The 16,977-nt window shown below is 36.1% G+C and overlaps 2 protein-coding genes across 18 annotated transcripts in view; both read left to right on the top strand.

Annotated features, from left to right (window-relative positions):
- The window catches only part of LOC111504733 (uncharacterized), a 398,322-nt gene that overhangs the window by 285,800 nt on the left and 95,545 nt on the right, over positions 1 to 16,977 (top strand). The gene's annotated exons all lie outside the window — the stretch shown is intronic.
- LOC141483957 (uncharacterized) overlaps positions 6,855 to 16,977 on the top strand; it is a 51,427-nt gene continuing 41,304 nt past the window's right edge. The window contains exon 1 of the mRNA XM_074179097.1: positions 6,855 to 16,955. Within this exon, the coding sequence (XP_074035198.1) occupies positions 8,163 to 16,955 (8,793 nt within the window). The 5' untranslated portion in view covers positions 6,855 to 8,162. The remainder of the gene's footprint in view (positions 16,956 to 16,977) is intronic.

Raw genomic sequence — 16,977 nt, 5'->3', positions numbered from 1 at the left:
CGTGAACTCCAATTTATCCATCACATTGCGGATAGTACTGGAAGTTGGAAGACCCTATATGTTCAGGTACTTCATTCATTGTGGACTGATTTGCGTTGAAGTTCAAGCGTCTATACGCTAAATGAATTATTGAAAATTACACAGAGTCACAATAAGTAACTTGGCAATATTGTAAGAAATTGCAATATTGCCAGTATTGGTCGTTACCGTTATCAAAGCTTCAATCAATTGTCCGCGTCCTTTCATCGGGACAACTCCTAAGTCGTTCTCAGGGTGTATAAATATTCAGCACAATTTTGAGCACTGTTAAATAGGTATTCAATTTCAAGAAATCAAGATTGAAATCATTCATACACACTACATTATAATTACTTAATTAAAAATTTATAAAATCATTACAATATGTTAAAACAACGATAAAAATAAAATAAATACAACAATAAAAATTAATTGGCGCTCCGGGGCGATAATAATTATAAATGCATTTTTTTCTGAATGAACAGTAAAGCATATCTTGTCCTATCCTGATGGCTATATTTATTATAATATATTCATTTACGAACAACGAGCAGTAACAATTCTTGATAATGCCATTCAAGGTGGGCAAAATGTCGAATCATGAGTCAATTCGATTATTTCATTCGAAATCAAATGAGTATATAGAAAATCCTACAGAAGTTTCTATCACTATTATCAAAAGTTAAAGACAGCTGTCATAATATTGATAATGATGATATCAATTATTTTCGGAATCAAAAACTTGTTCATTCTGATTGGAACTCATTAACAAAATATGGTTGAACTTAAATTTCAAACCAATCGTACTCAACTCATAAATGTTTTTCTCAACGAGAACCAAATATACTGTTTTGTGTTTCATGAACTGACATACAAACACCTCACCTGTAAAAAGCTATGAACACTTCACTCCTATTTAGTTCGTTCTTTGCATGCCTTTGCCTTATTCTTCTGCTGACTATTAACTTTGAGTCTTGATGGACATATTAACCACTGTGTACGTAACGTATAACGATTGTTATCATTAGATGTTGTGAATGTGATCGTGTGACACTTTATATCGTCGTTCACCCTATCAAAATAAGGAACACAGACAAATAATCTATATAGAAAACAAATAGTATTTACAATAATTGGGAACGTTGTCTTCACGGATTAGGATAATGTGATTGTTATAAAAATACTGCATCATCTTCATGGAAAACATATTCACGAAAGAAAGGTTTCGGCTTTCTATTTCTCCATCTTCATGCAAAAGGATTTTTACTTCTCCATCTTTATACAAAAAAAAAACGTGGAACTGTTCCAAAGAAAGGGAGAAGGCAATTGATTTCAAAATATATTCTTTATAAGTATGCGTAAAAAGTAACTTTCAGACACAAACTAAAAGAAAAAACACCTTCGAAACATTGAATTACTTTAAAGAAAAAAACTGCCAAGAAACAACTAGTTTCATATGAACATTGGATTATACAAAAATACTTTTTTCTATTAAGTTTTTACATTCGTTATGGAATTGATTTAGATATCATTCAGAGGATTGCTACACAATGTTTGGAGTTCACATTGAATAGGAACAAGTTTTTTTTTGTATAATTAAATGTTCAAATAAGAGTAGTTGTTCCAAAAGTATTTTTCTTTCGTGTAATTCAATGTTCATATGAAAGAAGTTGTTTCTTCCAGTTTGTGTCTGAAAGTTACTTCTCTGCGTGATCTATCGAAGAGTTCATTTTGAAATAACTTGCATTCTTTCTTTCATTGTGAGATTCCCACATTTTTTGTATGAAGATAAAGACGTAGAAAGTTAAAACCTGTCTTTCCCAAAAACTAATCTCTCCTAAAAATATACTCCCCTCAATTTATACTCATGATTGATAAAAACATCATTTCGATTACAAAAAACAAAATTCGGCCTCGTTGTTCGAAGTAAAATTGAATTTGTAGTTGCAAACGTTTCGTCTGATACTGCGGCAGACATCATCAGTAAAATATGTGTTGAATGCGAGGACAAAGTCTCGGCATCGTTGCTGAGATTTCCACCAGCCTGTATTTTGCTTTCTCTAAGCGTGACTCCGACCGCGAAAGTCTATATTTGTGAAATAATTTCAAATAGAGCATATAAAATATATAAGTAAATGAGAACAGGCTTTTTCAAAAATTAGTCATTCGTTTCATCAGCTTATAGAACTAGTCAGAAGAAGTTGATAGACCAAAAATTATCTAAATAAAAGTTGAGTAATAGATAGGTTAGGTTAGGTCCAAAGTGAGTGGGTCTATTCAATCTTCCACCGCAACCCGCAAGGCTTGCGGGTTCATACTCGACCAAATAAACCCAGCTTCTTAACGAATCCGATTAGTTTGAATAGTGGTCTTTCAGGTCAGATGGTGAGGGTACGGTTCTGCTGAACTATAAAAACCTGATTTGGTCCCCAGTGGGGCGGGCACAAAGTATATGCTCTGCTGTTTCATCGTAAATGAGGTAGTCGGATAGTCAAGGTGCAAGATTCCCACCTGGATACCCGCGACAACCTTCCCATATGAGGGTTTTTGCACGTTAGCTACACCTGACGTTGCCTTAGATTCAACCGAGCAGGGCTTTTTCGCCTCTGGTTTTGCTCAATCATCACTTTAGCGCAAATCTTTGCTGAACTGCTGAGGGGTGGTATGTTCCTCCACCTGAGACAGATTCTGCGTACGACGCTCAAGAATTTGATGCAAGGCGGTTTCATAAGGTACGCCGTTCTTGAGGAGACGATTGACTCGTTTCCTGGCTGCACCACCATACCTTTTTTAGGTTCAGTTATTGGTTCAGGAGTTGGAGAATTGATAAGCTCTCGCTCCTGATCTAAATTCACAGGGAGGTCAGTTGGAGTTGTAAGCTCGGCATCCATCTCCTGTGTAGACTCAGCGTCAGAAAGAATTTTTAAGTTTACTCTGTCCATAAATGTCCCACGAGTAGCTAGGGAAAGGAGGTCAATCACGGCAGAGCCCCGCATTACCGTGACAAGGCGATGCTACGACGAGAGGGCGCCTGGTATATCGAAGGTTCTGTAGAGACAGCTCAGTGTCATTCATCCTCTCGGCACGGATACACACCTTTGGATTGAGCCATCGTTGGGATGCCATTCAGTTAGGAACCACAAGTGATTCTGTCACTCCCGTATCTAGCGGGGCTACGTGGAAGCAGGCATCCGATGGCCGGTTTGCTCAGTCCCCACATCCTAAGACAATTCACTCGCCAAAAACAGCATGCACAGTGGTTCTGGCAGTGAAAGATGAACAAGTACAGCCAAAACGTCAATAGTAATATATGATTCTTGAAAATTAAAAATATCCATGATTTATGATTATTCCCACATCATTCGCGTTTTCGCGACTCCACACTGCATGATATAACATCATGGTGCTCACCAATGAAATCATAAGCATTTTCCAATGCTCCGTTGTTGTTTTTCCACAGTATTCACTTCTCTACTGTTTTAAAAAGCCCCACAGAAAAAAACGCAAGCCCATAAATCCGGAGAGTGTCGGGTTCCTAGAAATGGGTCGATGTGTCCTGTGCATCTATTTGAAAAATCCCTTTTTAGATGTTCATGAACTATTCATGTAAAATGTGGTAGAGCACCATCATGTAGGAACCACATATTCCGTATCAAATTTATAGGAACATCATCTAATAATTTTGGCATATTGTGTCGAAGAAAATCTTAATGAATTTCACCTGTCAGTCAAGATTGAAAAAAGTCGGGTTCAATAAGCCTGTCATTTACTGCGCCAGCCCAAACATTTGAGAAAAAAACCAACGTATACGTTTTATTTACTCCTGCTCACTAGATAACCCACCATTCCAGGAATATTCTGATAACGAACCTACAGGGCGGCTCGACTCATTCTTCTGAGTTCCGAAATTTAACCCGTTACAGAATTTTCAATAGAAAAAATTATCATAATAGGTTCAGTGAAAATCCTCACGTCACAAAAGAAGCTGGATTACAAAAAAAAAATAGTTTTGATGTCTTCAGCAAGTTAATAAACAATAAATTGAGGTACGCCATATACGAGGAATCGATAACTTCCAGAATCTACCTGGATACTTTGAAGAATACTGTACAGAGCTTCATCGATAATCTGTTACTCAAAGAATATCGGGAATGTTGGTACCAACTAGATGGAGCTCCTGTACTTTTACAATAGAAGTGAGCGCAGAATTGGACAGACTGTTTGACTATCGGTGGATAAGGCGCCTGTGAACATGGAATTTGCCAGCGAGATCACCCGATCTTAATCCATTAGATTTTTATATGTGGGTAATGTTCAAAGAAAGAGTACAAAACACCCGTGCGTTCGAGAGATGAATTTTCAGAAAGTACCAAACATTTGATTATTTGGATCCCAAAGTAATCAAATATGCCACGAAATAAGCGATACAAGATTGTAACGAGAACTTAATATTCAATAATATCATATCACAAAACATCAAAATAAAATAGATATTTCCGAACAAACTCTTTGATTTTCTGGTGATTTTCCTGTCCAAAATAATTCTCCAAAATAATCTTCAGAAAATCAATGAGTTTGTTCCAAAATATCTATTTTATTTTGATGTTTTGTGATTTGATATTATTGAATATTAAGTTCTCGTTACAATACTGTATGATTTTGAGTAATTTTCGGTGTTAACAAAAAATAAAAATAACTTTGTACCGAAAACATTGAAAAGTATTTCACTCTTCGAAAAAAAAATTACCGTGGTTAAGACCATAGTTGTGTAATTCGTAATATTACAGGCTTTTAAAATGAACCTTCGTACACAGGATGCTGTCTATTTATCGTTTTAGCAACCTTTATTTTTCATAGTCCCTATTTAAAAAATAAAAAAATAAAACTTCACTCAGATGGCCATGACTTCCAATCTAGATGTATTTTTCAATGCTGAACAACTTTTCCCAATAAAGTTTCCTGAGATTTTTCAAAATAAGAGTACTTTACTCTTGCCTCAAAATCAAATATTTGAAGGATCCTTGTATATTACGTGTGTTTTAATGTATTTTATTAGTTCATGTTCAGTTTTAGGGGATGCACAACTTTTATCAAGAATAACTTTTTGTTGAAAAACCCTCAATAAATAAGTTTTCCATATGGTGCACACTTTAGGGATAACACTGTATACAGGGTGTATACGTGTGAAAAATCAAAGTTGATACTACTTCCTGAAGGAAGTAGCAACATCGCATTGTCAAAAATATTTCAGTTGGGTAGAGAATGCCTGAATATTCTCTTCATTGAATTTTAAAAGTGAACCGTTGTTTGGTTTACCAAAAACGCCTAATGTGCCATCCACCGCTATACGAGAATCTCTTGGCAAAGGCTATCTCGGAATATGAAAACTGTCAAGGGGAAATGAAAAACTCCATTGACAAAAACGATTTAGAACAGGTTACTCTTCAGAGTGAGGATAGGGAAGCAATCGAAACTAAATATACCTCTCTGCATAGCAAAATGTAAACTTTGAATAAAAATCTGACAATTTCAAACAGTAGCACATACCTAGGACAGTAGTCAACAAAACTCAGGAACTATCCAACTCCTAAGTAAGAATATTCCATGTTCCAGCGAAAACTATAGAGAATGGCGTAAATTCATTGATTTGTTTACAGATAGCGTACATAATGATGGAATGCTGGCGAACTCTCAGATATTTGTATATTTGAAATCCTTCCTGAAAGACGAACGTCTTTCGCTTATCTGTGAATTAAATATCTCAAATGACAATTATACTAAGGCTTTGGATATTTTGAAGGCTCATTACGATAAAAAATTGCCTGCTATAAATTATTACGCACGCAACTATTTCAAAAAATCCAAATGCGCTTCGCGATTTCACGAGACAAATAAGACAACATATTAATGGTTCAGAGGCACTCACAGTAAAGGTCATTAATAACTGGGATTTACTATCAATTAACATATTCATTAATAAATTGGATAGGAATTTAAGAAACGAGTTCGAACTCGTAAGGGATCAAAAGGTTCTGTCAACTCTCTAACAGTTTCTTGCTTTTTTTGATAAAAGGTTAACAGCATGGAAATCTCCATCTTCTAATCAAGGTTATGAAATTAGGCTCCGTCACTAACTCATTCTCATGTGGCAACTGATCAAGGTGACCATGAACAAAAATGTATTTATTGCAAAGGTTATAGTCACACGATTTACAAATGTAAAAAATTCGCTTGCGTACCTCTTCAGACAAAAAAGGACTCTGTCTCAAAAAAACGCTTATGTTTCAACTATTTCGGTAAAAAGTTTATAAGTGTTCAAGGGATAGATGTAGAATTCGCGCGGGAAAGCATCACACTCGTTTACATAAATATAGACCCACAAATTCTTCTGTGTCAAATCAGCATTTGGGTAACAGAGAAGAAATAACTCAACCTCAAACTCTTTCTCAAGGTCCTTATCATACTCCGTCTCAAGGTACTTCTCAGAATAATTCTCTAAGTTCTTCTCAGACGTTTACATGCACTAAACATATATTTAATATCTCCCTCAAGAAGACAGGTATTATTAGCTACGGCACAGGTAACATTAGTGTCAGAAAATGGAAATAGTATTAATGTACGTGTAATATTAGGTTCAGCCTCGCAAACTTCTTTTGAAACAAAAGAAATAGTAAAAACTTCGACAGCCAACACAACAAAAGGTAATTTGAAAATAACGGGAATTTCCAAAAAAATCAATCATGTTTCTGAAATGGTAAATTTGGTTTTACTGTCGCAACGTTCAGAACCAGGTATGAAAAATTTAGCCGATAATAATTTCAATATTCTTGCGCCGTGACGAAGATATGGTATGTTTTTTCTGTTTCAACTTGCCTAATATACTTAGAATTCGTATGACTGTTTGCGAATATGTGTTATAAATTTGATGAATAGGATAACGTTCCCTCTTCACCACTTGACAAAATATACACGTTAATTATGAATAAAATAACTTTCGAAATCAATCATGTATAAGAAAGCAATTTTCTTTCATGTTTATCATAAAAGTATTCTTGCATAATTCGACAATTAACAAAATTCAATAAATAGTTACTTTGTTTGTGTTCTATGGCCGTTGTATTTTGAATTCATTCTTCAAGAAAGAAAAGAAACATGAGATGAATTGATTATGCAACTCTTCCATTTCGCTTCATTCATTTCCAACAACTTCATAATTTGTGTGATGATAAAACATTTTTCCATACCATCAATTTGGTGACTCATTCACCAAATTGTTGGATCACAACCTATCCCTACCTTGTCGCCCGGTCATTTGCTTCAGATGTTTGCTTGTTCAACCGTTATTGCAAACTCCATACTGTTCAGGACAAAGTGACTTAGAAACTCCAAATGAAACTCTGTGTGCGCATGGAATCGTCAACTCGACCCCCATATACCCTTTTCAAATCAATTATAGAGTATCGAGATTTCATCTTCATGAATTGATTTCCCAAGGGTCCCTGTGGGTTGGGTTGATTTTGGGTCATACGCGGCCTCGGGCTTCACGTAGCAAAGGCTACAAAAGGTCAGTGAAATTTTTAGTTTGCTTCAAAAAATAAAATAAATTAAATTATAGTTTTCATTTTAAAATTATTTCTCCTTTGGATCTATCATTTAATTTATTTTTGCCTAGTTCATAGTCTAAGAATAAACGCTACTAGTTTGGGCATAATTTGACGTAAAGAAAATATAGCTTTTCGGATTCATTGTTGTGAAATGGTAGACGCTTATGAAGATGCGGAATGCCTTAGCAGGCTTTTTATAAATACAAATAGCTGTCGTAATCCTTCACTTCCTCCCTTCCATACCTACACTTTACACAATTTGAGACATCATACATTTCATTCTGTATGTGCGGAAGTTGATAAACCACAGCGCCTCAAATATGATTTATTTTCTGAAATAACGGCTTCTGTTGCACCACTCAAACACAATATACTGATATTTTCACAATATACACTCGAAAAAAGTCCAATATCCACCCTCTTTTATTTTTCCCTGCGACAGCAAGTGCGTCTCCTCAGGACGACGACGATTCTTTGGATACTGATGGCTTCCGCGAAGACGAGTGCATTTTAGAAACACCCACACCAGACGAGAAACGTATGTCTTCACAGGAATATCTGAATGATTATGCAACTACACTTTCCAAAGAAATAGAGTCACAAGAAGTGACTTCTTATGACAACATCCGTCAGTACTATCAATATCAGTCCCAATTCTTTGCGGGACAACGTAAACGTTTAGCTTCTACCGAAGATCTAGATACAGATGTGATAGATTCTACCTCTAACTTACTGCCTTCGATTGAACCTGATAGTGAGTTAACGGAAATTGTGAATATAGGTTTAGATAGTTCTAAGTTGAATGAGACTGACGTGGTTCGCCCCGGCCAATTGAATATCCACAGTTTTGTTTCTCCAGAAGAAAAGGGTGCTAAGGATTCAAAACGGCCGGAGGACTGGGAAAGAAAGGAAAGAAAAAATGTGGAAAGACTTCAAGGTGGAGGCGGAAAAGATAAAATACCGCCCTCTGAAGAAAAGATCAATTTGAAATCCACTCCAGACAAAAAAATTTCTATAGCGTATTCGACAGCTGAAAAGGAAATCAAAAAGGTCGCAGCCAAAGGTCCTGAAGAAGACGTTGTAGAAATTGTTCAAAAGTCGAGTGATGCAAAAAAAATTGATGACAACAATCAGTTTTCGACAAAACCAACCATAAAACATAAATACGATAAATACAAACATGTGGATAGAAGTACCTCTCCACAACTCAATACGTGTATCACACCTTCTCCAGATGATTCTCCTCCAACTGTGAAAGATGAATCGAAGCCAACTTTAGAGCTCATCATCGGACGTAAAGAGGTTCGCACAAAAGAAGCCTTAGCAACTGCTGAAAGTCGTTTAACGTTATACGGTACTAAAGACGTAGAAATTTCTATAAAATCTCAATCACATATTTGCGTCACAACAACTAGGAGAGATAACTCGGGGACTGAAACATCTGAAAGATTTGATGTTGGAATATCTACGACAGCAAGTAGAGAGAAGCACTCTCCACAATATATAATACCGCCAGTGACTGTATTGGAGTCCACCCAGAAGAAACGCGAAGAAACGGTGAACTTCAGTGGTACTAAACAAATATACACTTACGACGAAAACTCATTATCGCAGGCAGTGTCTCCTTTGAGCGAAAGCTTGTCTCATCACATAACAGATACGGGTATATCACTAACAAGAGATCCGACGACGGGTAGTATCACCAGCACTGCTAACCAACCTCAAGGTTCGTTAGGGGGATTGCAGACTACGGGATTCATTTCTGATACAGCCGTGGAGGAAGAAATTGAAGAGCTTGAGTGTACAGATGCGGGCCTCAGCCCAATTCAAGTCGATGAGCTTCCACATCACGTCATGGATGAGTCTGTAATACAATTCACTGATGCTGGTACCAGCCCAGTAGAATTTTTAGAGTCTTCATCTATTCCTTTATCCCAAGTTGATACATCTGAGGCTGCTACCATTACCGATCGTATCGATATGAAAGATTCATCTTGTAGTCCTATAAAACCAGAAGAAAGCCCACCTCTATCATCTGCTGAAAAGCTCAAAGATGAAGAAATTTTAGCAAAAAGACGGGGATCTGGGGATGTCAAGGCTAGAGTGAAAATGCTGGAGGAACAAGTGAGTAAATCACCACAAAAAGATTACTTCAGAAAAAAGAGAGATGTGGTTGATTCTGAAGATGAAATGTCTAGCATGAAAGAAGAAGAAGCAAATTTCAAGGGTTCTACTGAGACTCTAGCTCAATTAGACGATGAAGAATACAAAATGGAAGTTATTACTGAACAACATGTGAAAGAAAGGATAGAAGAAACATTTTCAGATACGGAAGATATCAAATCAAAATATTCAACTCCTAGTCACACTAAGCATGTCGGTAAAAAAATTGCGGAGTTACAGAAAATTTTTTCTAGTGAAGCTGAGAGCAGCTTTGATGAAGACACTTCCAGCAAGGGACAACCTAAAGAGAAAGAAGATATAGCTGTTAATAAATGGTCTACAGAAACATCTAAAGATTCCTTGGTTCAGATTGAAGAAAAAGTTATGCTCAAACCAGATAGGAAAAAATCTATTCAAAAATTGGAACCCAAAGAAAAATTTTCAAAAGAAGAAAAAGAATCTAGTGAAGAAAAATATACATCTGTCAAGGATAAGAAGTCAATATTTGAAGAATTGATATCGAGATCACAAGAAACAACTCCAACAAGAAAAATAAGAAGACAGTCAATAGAAGAAATAAAAAAACCTCTAGAAGATCGAAGGGGACATATTGAACAACACGTAACAGAAAATTTAATGCAAGCCCTCACAACAGAAAAACCACCTGATAAATTTGTAGAAACAAAAGAGAGGGAATTCACCACCGAGGAATTGAATGCATGCCTCACGGCTCTAGAAGAACAAGTTATTATCGATGCACCAAAAAAAATTAAAAAAATGATACAGAACATCGAAGAAAAGGATAAACAGTCTGATGGAACGTGTGTTGAACCTGTTTGTGTCAAAGTTCGCATCGACAAAAAAATTCCAGGAATGAAGGAACAAGCTTATCAGGAATATTACAAAGGAAGTGACCAAAAAGTAGAAACTGATTCATCTTTCCAAATGCCAAGAGAGGTTTGTAAATTATTGAACGACCAAACAAAAATAATAGAGAGTATAAGCGGCGCTAGTATGGAAGTGTCTGAGACACCATGTGTCAAACAGAATATTCATGAACTCCATCCAAGCCAAGCCGAAAATGAAGCTGAAATAACACCCATACAGAGTGAGATTATAAAAGAAGCCATAGTCTCTCACGCCATACTTGTTTCCACCATAGCGCTTCCTGCAGCTATAGTGGAATCTAGAGAATTATCTGTTTTATTATCACCTGCAGATACTGTATGTATCAGCGAGAAAACGTCACCCAAGTTACTGAATCTGAAAGAAATCGACGCTAACGTGCCAACCAATGAACAAGATGTGCGTAAAATTATGTCAGAAGTTTTGGAGGCTTCCAAACAAATTCGTGAAGATGTGAAAGAACTTAAACCAGACCTAACGCCAACACCGGAAGGGCAACTAATCACAATGTTACCTTCAGAAGCAACGGGATCTTCATATGACATATCTGGAAAAATGGTTCCAGATTCAAAGGAACATCTCGAAGTAGAAGTTGAGGAAGTCACAATATTAACGGAAGAAGTCAGAAACTTCGAAAATATTGAGAAAACAGACGAACAGAAACCTGAATCACCTGAAGTCTCAGAAAAACAAATTGTTCCGAAAGAAACTATATCTGTTATAGCCTCACCTGAAAAATCTGGCAAAGATAAACCATTCGAAGTTATTGATAAGGAAGATGAAAGGGAACATCAATTATCTGGAGTCTCAGACGAACATATTGCCTCGAAAGAAAATATATCTGATGTAGCCTCACCAGAAAAAGCTGACAAAGAAAAACCATCTGAGAAAAAGGTTACAGATTTGGAGGAACAGCCTTCGGGAAAGGTTGAGGAAGTGGTAACAACGATAACAAAAGAATTCAAAACATTTGAAATCATTGAAAAGAAAGATGAGAAAAAACATGAATCACCTGAAGTCTTCGAAAAACATATTGTTCCGAAGGAAAATGAATCTGTTGTAGTCTCACCTGAAGAAGCTGGCAAAAGACAACCACTTGAAAAACTGGTTCTAGATTTGGAGAAACAGGCCACGAAAAAGGTTGGGGAAGTGAAAACCATAACAAAAGAAGTTGACACTCTTGAAATCATCGAAAAAATAGATGAGAGAGAACCTGAATCACCTGGTATCTACGAAACATTTATTGTTTCGAAACAAACTGAATTTTCTGTAGTTTCACCTGAAGAAGCTGACAAAGAAGAACCATCTGAAAAACTGGTCCCAGATTTGGAGGAACAGCCCACGGAAAAGGTTGAGGAAGTCATATCAAAAACAAAAGCAGTCAAAACTTTCGAAGTTATTGAAAAGAAATATGGGAAAATACCCAAATCACCTGAGGATGTAAAAAAACATATTGTTTACGTTTCACCTGAAAAAGATGACAAAGAAAAATCATCTGATGAAATGGTTCCAGATTTGGAGAAACACCCTACGGAAAAGGTTGAGGAAGTCATTACCACGACAACAAAAGAAGTCAAAACTCTTGAAGTTTTGGAAAAGGAAGATGAAATAGAACCTGAATCATCTGGGGTCGTAGAAAAACTGTTTATTCTGGAAAAAATTGAATCTGCTGTAGTCCCATCCGAAAAAGCTGATAAAGAAAAAACATCTGAAAAAATGGTTATATATTCGGAGAAACAGCTCAGGAAAAAGGTTAAGGAAGTCATAAAAACAATAACTGAAGAAGAAAAAACTCCTGAAATCATCGAAAAAAAAGATGAACATATTGTTCCCAAAGAAACCAAATCTTCTGTAGTCTCACCTGAAAAGGATGCCAAAGAAAAACCATCGGAAAAACTGGTTCTAGAATTGGAGAAACAGCGCACAGAACAGCTTGAGGAAGTCATAACATCAATAACAAAAGAAGTTGAAACTTCTGAAGTTATTGAAAAGAAAGATGAGAAAATATCCGAATCACCTGAGGACGTAGAAAAACATATTGTTCTCAAAGAAATTAAATCTGCCGTCATCTCACCTGAAAAAGATGACAAAGAAAAATCATCTGAAAAACTGGTTCCAGATTTGAAAGAACCGCCCACGGGAAAGGTTGAGGAAGTCATTACAAAAATAACAAAAGAAGTCAAAGCTCCTGAAGTTATTGAAGAGAAAGATGAACTAAAACCTGAATCACTTGAGGTTGTAGAAAGACATATTGTTCCGGAAGAATGTATACCTACTGTAGTCTCACCTGTAAAAGCTGACAGAGAAGAGCCATATGAAAAGCTGGTTGCAGATTTGAAGAAACAACCCACGGAAAAGGTAGAGGAAGTCATTAGCACAATAACAAAAGATGTCAAAACTCTGGAAATTTTGGAAAAGGAAGATGAAATAGAACTCGAATCACCTGAAGTCTTCAGAAAACATATTGTTCCGAAAGAAATTAAGTCTGCTGTAGTCTCACCTGAAAAAGATGACAAAGAAAAACCATCTGATAAAATGGTTCCAGATTTTGAGAAACACCCTACGGAAAAGGTTGAGGAAGTCATGACCACGATAACAAAAAAAGTCAAAACTCATGAAATTATTGAAAAGAAAGATGAAATAAAATCTGTATCACTTGAGGTTGTAGAAAAACATAATGCTCTGGAAGAACACATGTCTTCTGTATTTTCTCCTGACAAAGCTGACAAAGAGGAACCATCTAAAAGGCTTGTTCCAGATTTGAAGAAACAGCCCATGGAAAAGGTTGAGGAAGTCATTACAACAATAATAAAAGAAGTCAAAACTCCTGAAATTATTGAAAAGAAAGATGAAATCAAACCTGAATCACCTGAGGTTGTAGAAAAACATATTGTTCCGGAAGAAACTAAGTCTTCTGTTGTCTCACCTGAAAAAGCTGACAAAGAAGAACCCTCTGAAAAGCGTGTTTCAGATTTGGAGAAACGGCCCATGGAAAAGGTTGAGAAAGTCATTACAACAATAAAAAAAGAAGTCGAAACTTCGGAAGTTATTGAAAAGAAAGATGAAGTAAAATCTGAATCACCTGAGGTTGTAGAAAAACATATTGTCTCGAAAGAAACTAAGTCTTCTGTAGTCTCACCTAAAAAAGCTGTCAAAGAAGAACCCTCTGAGAGGCTTGTTCCAGATTTCGAGAAACAGCCCATGAAAAAAGTTGGGGAAGTCATTACCACGATAACAAAAGAAGTCAAAATTCTTAAAGTTAATGAAAAAAAAGAAGAAATGAAACCTGAATCACCTGAGGTTGTAGAAAAAAAAATTGTTCCGCAAGAAACTAAGTCTTTTGTAGTCTCACCTGAAAAAGCTTACAGAGTAAAATCATCTGGAAAGCTGATTCCAGAATTGAAGAAACAGCCCACGGAAAAAGTTGATGAAGTCATAACAACAATAACAAAAGAAGTGAAAACTCCTGAAGTTATTGAAAAGAAAGATGAAAAAATTCACGAATCACCTGAGGACGTAGAAAAACATATTATTTCCAAAGAAATTGAATCTGCTGTCATCTCACCTGAAAAAGATGACAAAGGAAAACCATCTGAAAAACTGGTTTCAGATTTGAAGGAACATCCCACGGCAACTATTGAGGAAGTCATTACCACGATAACAAAAGAAGTCAAAACTCATGAAATTATTGAAAATAAAGATGAAATAAAATCTGTATCACTTGAGGTTGTAGAAAAACATAATGTTCTGGAAGAACACATGTCTTCTGTATTTTCTCCTGAAAAAGCTGACAAAGAGGAACCATCTAAAAGGCTTGTTCCAGATTTGAAGAAACAGCCCACGGAAAAGGTTGAGGAAGTCATTACAACAATAACAAAAGAAGTCAAAACTCCTGAAATTATTGAAAAGAAAGATGAAATGAAACCTGAATCACCTGATGTTGTGGAAAAATATATTATTCCGGAAGCAACTAAGTCTCCTGTAGTCTCACCTGAAAAAGCTGACGAAGAAGAACTCTCTGAAAAGCGGGTTCCAGATTTGAAAAAACAGCCCACGGAAAAGATTGAGAAAGTCATTACAACAATTACAAAAGAAGTCAAAACTACTGAAGTGATCGAAAAGGAAGACGAAATAAAACCTGAATCACCTGAGGTTGTAGAAAAACATATTGTTCCGGAAGAAACTAAGTCTTCTGTAGTCTCACCTGAAAAAGCTGACATAGAAAAACATATTGTTCCGGAAAAAACTAAGTCTTCTGTAGTCTCACCTGAAAAAGCTGACAAAGAAGTATCCTTTGAAAAGGGGGTTCCACATTTGAAGAAACAGCCCACGGAAAAGATTGAGGAAGTCATTACAACAATAACAAAAGAAGTCAAAACTACTGAAGTCATCGAAAAAGAAGACGAAATAAAACCTGAATCACCTGTGGTTGTAGAAAAACATATTGTTCCGGAAAAAACTAAGTTTTCTGTAGTCTCACCTGAAAAAGCTGACATAGAAGAACCATCTGAAAAGCTTGTTTCAAATTTGGAGAAACAGCTCACGGAGAAAGTTGAGGAAGTCGTAACCACGATAACAAAAGAAGTCAAAACTCTTGAAGTTTTGGAAAAAGAAGATGAAATTAAACCTGAATCACTTGAGGTTGTAGAAAAACATATTATTCCGGAAGAATCTGAACCTACTGTAGTCTCACCTGTAAAAGCTGACAAAGAAGAGTCATGTGAAAAACTGGTTCCAGATTTGAAGAAACAGCCCACGGAAAAGGTTGAGGAAGTCATTACAACAATAACAAAAGAAGTCAAAACTCCTGAAGTTATTGAAAAGGAAGATGAAATGAAACCTGAATCACATGAAGTTTTCGAAAAACATATTTTTTCGAAAGAAATTGAGTCTTTTGTAGTCTCACCTGAAAAAGCTGACAAAAAGGATCCCTCTGAAAAGCTTGTTCAAGATTTGGAGAAACAGCTCACGGAAAAAGTTGAGAAAGTCTTTACCACGATAACAAAAAAAGTCAAAACTCTTGAAGTCTTGGAAAAAAAAGATGAAATAAAACCTGAATCACCTGAGGTTTTAGAAAAACATATTGTTCTGGAAGAAACTGAGTCTTGTGTAGTTTCACCTGAAAAAGCTGACAAAGAGGAACCCTCTGAAAAGCTTGTTTCAGATTTGGAGAAACAGCCCTTGGAAATCGTTGAGGATGACAAAACAACTATAACAAAAGAAGTCAAAACTCCTGAAGTTATTGAAAAGAAAGATGAAATAGAACCTAAATCACCTGAGGTTGTAGAAAAACATATTGTTTCGGAAGAAACTAAGTCTTCTGTAGTTACACCTGAAAAAGTTGACAAAGAAGAACCTTCTGAAAAGCTTGTTCCAGATTTAGAGAAACAGCCCTCGGAAAAGGTTGGGGAAGACATAACAACTGTAACAAAAGAAGTCAAAACTCCTGAAGTTATTGAAAAGAAAGATGAAATAAAACCTAAATCACCTGAGGTTGTAGAAGAACATATCGTTCCGGGAAAAACTAAGTCTCCTGTAGTCTCACCTGAAAAAGCTGACAAAGAGGAACCCTCTGAAAAGCTTGTTTCAGATTTGGAGAAACAGCCCTCGGAAAAGGTTGAGGAAGACACAACAACTATAACAAAAGAAGTCAAAACTCCTGAAGTTATTGAAAAGGAAGATGAAATAAAACCTAAATCACCTGAGGTTGTAGAAAAACATATTGTTTCGGAAGAAACTAAGTCTTCTGTAGTTACACCTGAAAAAGTTGACAAAGAAGAACCTTCTGAAAAGCTTGTTCCAGATTTAGAGAAACAGCCCTCGGAAAAGGTTGGGGAAGACATAACAACTGTAACAAAAGAAGTCAAAACTCCTGTAGATATTGAAAAGAAAGTTGCAATAAAACCTAAATCACTTGAGGTTGTAGAAGAACATATTGTTCTGGGTGAAACTAAGTCTTCTGTAGTCTCACCTGAAAAAGCTGACAAAGAGGAACCTTCTGAAAAGCTTGTTCCAGATTTGGAGAAACAGCCCTCGGAAAAGGTTGAGAAAGTCATACCAACAATAACAAAAGAAGTGAAAACTCCTGAAAGTATTGAAATGAAAGATGAAATAAAACCTGAATCGCCCGAGGTTGTAGAAAAACAAATAATTTCGGAAGAATCTAAACCTACTGTAGTCTCACCTGAAAAATTTGACAAAGAAGAACCCTTTGAAAAGATTGTTCCAGATTCGAAGGAACAGCTCACGAAAAAGGTTGAGGAAGTTACTAGCACAAAGCAAAAGA

Source organism: Leptinotarsa decemlineata, unplaced genomic scaffold (genome assembly GCF_025532065.1).
Source record: "Leptinotarsa decemlineata unplaced genomic scaffold, Ldec_3_MD MMD2_tig00004307_RagTag_RagTag, whole genome shotgun sequence".
Classification (NCBI taxonomy): Eukaryota; Metazoa; Arthropoda; class Insecta; order Coleoptera; family Chrysomelidae; genus Leptinotarsa; species Leptinotarsa decemlineata.
Note: the sequence above shows the minus strand (reverse complement) of the source record. Positions and strands in the feature narration are given on the sequence as shown.